Source organism: Austrofundulus limnaeus, unplaced genomic scaffold, assembly GCF_001266775.1.
Source record: "Austrofundulus limnaeus strain Quisiro unplaced genomic scaffold, Austrofundulus_limnaeus-1.0 Scaffold447, whole genome shotgun sequence".
Classification (NCBI taxonomy): Eukaryota; Metazoa; Chordata; class Actinopteri; order Cyprinodontiformes; family Rivulidae; genus Austrofundulus; species Austrofundulus limnaeus.
In genome coordinates, this window is record NW_013952849.1 from 443,853 (window position 1) to 449,409 (window position 5,557).

The 5,557-nt window shown below is 40.7% G+C and overlaps 1 protein-coding gene across 1 annotated transcript in view; it reads right to left on the minus strand.

Moving 5' to 3' along the window:
• Positions 1–5,557, minus strand: part of nln (neurolysin (metallopeptidase M3 family)) — a gene marked incomplete at its 5' end in the record, with an annotated part of 24,229 nt that overhangs the window by 3,316 nt on the left and 15,356 nt on the right. The window contains 4 exon segments of the mRNA XM_014024936.1: positions 1,516–1,644; positions 1,734–1,920; positions 2,008–2,209; positions 4,925–5,291. Coding sequence (XP_013880390.1) covers positions 1,516–1,644; positions 1,734–1,920; positions 2,008–2,209; positions 4,925–5,291 — 885 coding nt within the window.

Below are 5,557 nucleotides of genomic sequence, written 5' to 3' on the forward strand. Positions count from 1 at the left end.
AGTCATGGGCGGGGTGTGTGGGTAGGAGGGTGCGCTCTGCCATGAGGAAGTTCGGCTTAAAGACACGTCCCAGAGGAGATTGTCCCAAAAGGACACAACCCAGGGGCGTTTCTGGTACCAAAAGGTGTTTCTGGTCCCCACCTGTCGTTTTGCTCCTCAGCATGGCTTCATAAAAACGCTGCAGGATTTCTCAAACATGCATGAATGAGTCAGAGCAAGGCTTTGGACATATTTTTTTATGACAGTATAATACTATAACATGATATAAAACTCAAAAAAGTTGATTTTACATGATATTGCCCCTTTTAAACACGTTAGGTTAATGAAGTTAAAGGAAAAGGATACATGGTTTGCAAAACGTTTAACAGTGTGATGTGCTTTTGTTCCTTTACTCTGACACCTCAAACCAAAATCGAGCGCAACAAATCATCGAAATACAGGACGGACCTGTTAGAGTCTGCAAGACTTTCAGACTGGGGGTTCACTTTTCACTGGTAGAAATAAATCTCAAAAGCCTTGCAGCTGGAATCAAGTCAAAAGCCAAAAGATTTATATTTGTAAAAAAAAAAGAAGAAAAAATCTTCACAATGCACTACTTTGTGTTGGTCTATCACATAAAATCATTGTAAAAAATGTCTGTAACATGATAAAATGTGGGTAAGTTCAAGGGGTATGAATAGTTTTTAGCAAAACTTTCACAAGACATCGTAATTTTCCAGAGCTTAAATGCAGCTCCTGGACTCTGTCAGACTGTGATCCCCATCTTGGGCCCGGTCTTAATACTCGTACTACACCCTACGCCCCTATATGAAGTGTGTACTCAATTGAAGTGCACATAGGGGTTTAGGTGCACAGGGTACAAGCATGCAAGAATTAGAGAATTGGGACAGTACGGGTTGAGTCATCGACTTGCGCCTCTGCGTCGTAACTGCGACATACTGCTAAAAACGATAGTACAACTACAACAAACAATGGTTTTTAGAAGAACACACATGAACCGAAGGAGGCAGAAGTTGGCAGACTAATTTAAGTGCATTACCACCACCACTAGACTGGAAGGTGCTCGGTGGATTCATATTTGTGTCTTTTAATTCAAAATCGCATGCAACTGTGAATTGTGGGTAATACACTTCATCGACGTCTGTATGGATGCGGGCTTAGCCAAGGTGTGGATCAAGGGTGCAAAGGGCAAAAGACCACTCTAAAGAATACGGACACACTGCAAACTTGAACCCTTCAATGAGAATGCTCATAAACATTCTTAGTTAAACAACAAATGAATCACGAACAGAAGAGATTGTTCTGTCCATTATCTGATTAAGAGAACTGACAGGTTCTCTTCCACGGTTAGAATGACCTGTCATGGCCTAAATAGAGTTCAGTTTGTGACAGAGTTCCTGTCCTCTTGTCAGGCCTGTCCGAGGCCTGCTTCGAGGCAGTAAATCTTGTTTCTTCACTCGAGGTGACCCCTACAGAAGTACACAAGAGTGGGATATTGATATTTCTCTAACTGACCGCTTGTGGCAGGAACCCCCAGGATGTCATGGTAGAGCTTTGCAAACACTTCAGCTGTATCTGCACATGGACTGGAGTGAAGTGACTGGTCCACTTTACTGAGCACCACCTGACGCAGGTTCATCAGACCTGAAGAGGAGTTGAAACACATCACGGACACTCTGAACATATGCAGAAATGATACAGTTTTGTATTTTTGTGAGAACTGAATATCTGACCAGTGTTAGCGACTCTGGAGGCAATCAGTTTGTCGAGTAAGTTCTCTGGGATTGGCGTCCCGTCCTTGTAGTGACGAGACATTCTTCTAAGAGGCTCCTTTTCCCAGACCCAGTTCTCCAGCATCTGAGAAGGAACTTCCACAAAGTCGGTCTCCACCAGAGTTCCACTGAACTCGGAAAAAGTTGTCTGATTCACAAAAACAAAGCAGCCCAAATGTATACACAAAACAGGTTTTACACAGCTAGAGTAAAACTCAATGATTCAGAGGCGCACCTTGGAGCAGAGTTCGTGCATCACATGACCAAACTCGTGGAAGAAGGTCTCCACTTCGTGGTGCTGGAGCAGAGAGGGCCAGCCTTCCCTTGGCTTTGTGAAGTTAGCCACCATGGCTGCTACTGGAAGTCTGCGTTTTCCATCAGGCCCTTTGCAGCCAGGCAGGAGCCCAAAGCAAGCAGCGTGGCCATATTTTCCTTCTCTGGTGAAGAAAAGTCAGCATCAGGCTGAATAATTACACAAACAATATTACAAAGAGCTTGAATCACAGTGACAGTCTAAACGTTTATTTTTTTTTGTGTTTGTATGGATGCATTGATCTCTCGGTACATAAATAACTCCTATTCTGAAAAAGTTGGGACGCCGTGTAAGATGTAAATTAAAAACAGTACAATGACATTAATCTCATGAACCTAAATTGCATTCTGAATGGACTATAATTAGGGGTCGATTGATACATCGACTGGCCGATATTTTTGGTCGATATTTGCATTTTTCCTTGTTTTACGTATCAGCCGATACGTCCGTCCGGTCGGCCGATCCATTCTTTGGGTCATGCGAGCGCATGTTGCCGCCCCCTCCCTGGGAGAGAGCAGCTGCTAATCTTGTGAGACTGAGTGCTAACAACAATAAGGGTGAGTTACGAACTTTTAATGTGTTTTAACTGTCTAATTCAGCTGTTTCTGCCCTCTGTGTCGGACTATGAGTGGTAGAGAGAACAGCTGAGTTTAAGTTTCACTTTTGCGGGAGCGCCATGTTTTTAGTTTCACTTTGAAACCGCACTGTAATTAGCGTGTCCGTGTTGTTTTTCTTTTTTTTAAAAATGCTGGAATTGCTCACATGAGGCATAGAAGAACACCTGCATTATTCTCCCTGCTGGATTAAAATAAAAAGCTCCCGGTCTTTTCTCGCCGTGTGTGTGAAGTCCTCACAAAGATAGCAAGATGTATGTGTGTCTCTCCTTTTCTCTGTTCCTCTTTAGGCATGTTGTTGTTTTTGCATCAAAAATGCTGGGATATTAAAACAGTCATTTTATTTTATGTAAAAATATATTAATCTGATTAATTTACAAATAAAAACAGAATATTTAGCACCAGATAAAATAAATCATGAATTTATTTATTTATTAATTTATTTGAGAAAGGGCTGAAAGAAGAAATCCTGTGTGGCAGCACTTCATACAGCCTGCAAGGCTCAGTTAATAAATGTTTTCTTGTTTGTTTGTTTTGTTTTAAATTGAGACCTGTGTAACATTTGTTATCATTCTTATTTTTATCATGTTAATGGAGAAAGAAAAAGCAGTATCGGCTTCAAGAATCGGCCAAAAAAAAATCGGCTTTATGTATCGGCGTATCGACTGATATCAAAAAAAAAATCGGCCTCATAAACCTGTATCGAACTGTAAGAAATACGTGTTTTTATATTGGCTGACTATCAGATGAAAATATGGGAAGTCCCCGGTTATATACAGTCCAGGAATCTTCAATGCCTGAGTTCGCCCTCTGCTGGCCTACGGCTGAATCACAGGCATTCAGACAAAAAGAACTCACACTTATGTTAATACAGCATTTAATTATGTGTTGTTAATAATTCGGACATGTATCTACCCTATTTCAATTAACACATAATAGATCAAACATTATAACAATGTTATAATAAGAAACCCTTAATACACTGGTGTTGTTTCTGAAGTCAGTACTGATCTGTAATAATTATAAATTTCTTCAGGTCGATCTCTAACTATAATTTACATATCAAATGTTGAACCTAAAAACTGTAACATTGTTTCAGAAAATAAGGTATTTTACAATTTGATGGCAGAAACAAGAAAAAAAAGGGGTGGGGGGCTCCATGTTCCAAGATGAGCCCCAGTCATTGTCAAAAAAATGTATTCAGTTTAAAACAATTGCCAAATAGTTCAGGTAAGCACCCTCACTGTGGCGGCCAAAAGATAAAGAGCAGCACATCTCAAAAATGCTGGGTCAGGGGTAACAAAGGGTAAGTGGCACAAATAAAAACCAGCTAAAGAAATAACTATTTAGGTTGTGAAGAAATTTATAGTTATTACAGATTAGTACTGATGTTAGGAGCACAACACTAGATTATTAGGGTTTCCTTTTTATAATGTTTGATCTATTATTAATCTATTATGTGTTAGTTAATATAGAGTAGTTACATGTCCGAATAATAAACAACACATACGTGAACTGTTATGATAACATTAGGTTGAGATTTTTGGATGAATGCCTGTGATTCAGCCGTAGGTCAGTAGGGGGCGAACTCAGGCATTGAAGAATCGTGTATAAAAGATGTACTTCCTGGCTTTTGGCCAGTGTGGTTTTCCTTGTCAGCCCGGTGAACCTCACTCAGGTTTTCAGAATTCTGGTGTTGTATGATTTTATTCCGTCCACACATCATTTTATTTAACAATTGTGTTTTCATCTTGACTTCAGTCGTATTGAACACGTATTTTTCTTACAGTTGAATGGCAACAGGTCGGGGCTCTTTCACAGGACACTTCAGTCTGGGATGTAGACCTCTTCTGACAGCCTCAGTGTGATTTTTGAATGGATTCAGGTGGCGAGGGGGTAGAAACCAGTCCACCCCTGATGCGCCAGAGTGCCGCAGCATGAGGTAACAGAGACAAAATGGTCGACATGCAAAACTGTAACTCCTAATTTACAGACTCCGCGTGGAGGCAGTAAGCGGACGGTGACATTAGTTAAATAAACAATTAATTACTGAGGGAAGATCTATCATGACACACAGCAACTTTCTTTTTAGTTTAAAAAAGTGACGTAAACACAAAGAGGATTACTGATCTGAGGTAATTCAACATGTTGTGAAGACGATGCAAGTAAATAAATAAATAACAGTGACTTTTTGCACCTAAAAAAATAAAATAAAAAGTCTTTACCTTGGATGCAGGTCGAGGTAGAACTGTCCAATCTCCTCCCTTGTTTCAGTATCATGAGCTGAGTAAAGCTTGACATCCTCATGCCACACCTGGGCATCTTCCACCTCTGTGAACGTGAGTCCCAGCAGCTCCTGGTAGATCCCAAACAGCCCCTCTCTCACCACCTCCAAAGGGAAATACTCGACCAGTTTGTCCTTGTTGACAGCAAACCTGCACTGTTCCACTTGGTTCATGTAGTACGGCAGGTCCCAGGCATTGATCTGACCATCGTACGGGTAGCCCTTCATCAAACACTCCCTCTTCTTCAGAGCAAGGATATATTTCCTTTCTTTCACTCCAATGGGCTTCAACCTCTCATAGAAAGCGTCTGCAAACAGAAAAAGTGTCAAACACCCAAAAATTATGCTGCAACCAAAAAACTCCAAGCAATCCTGCCTCGAAGGCAAAGCAAATAACATTATTGTCTGTGTTTGTCTGTTAGCAAAATATCTTAAGAACCACTGGACAGTTTTTAACTCTCCAGAAAATAATTGTGTTTACATCTACAACCAGGGGTTACGGAAGCGTATTGCTATCACGCAGGAAAAAAAAAATCCGAGCGCTATCACGTTATAACGTGATACGTATCACGTT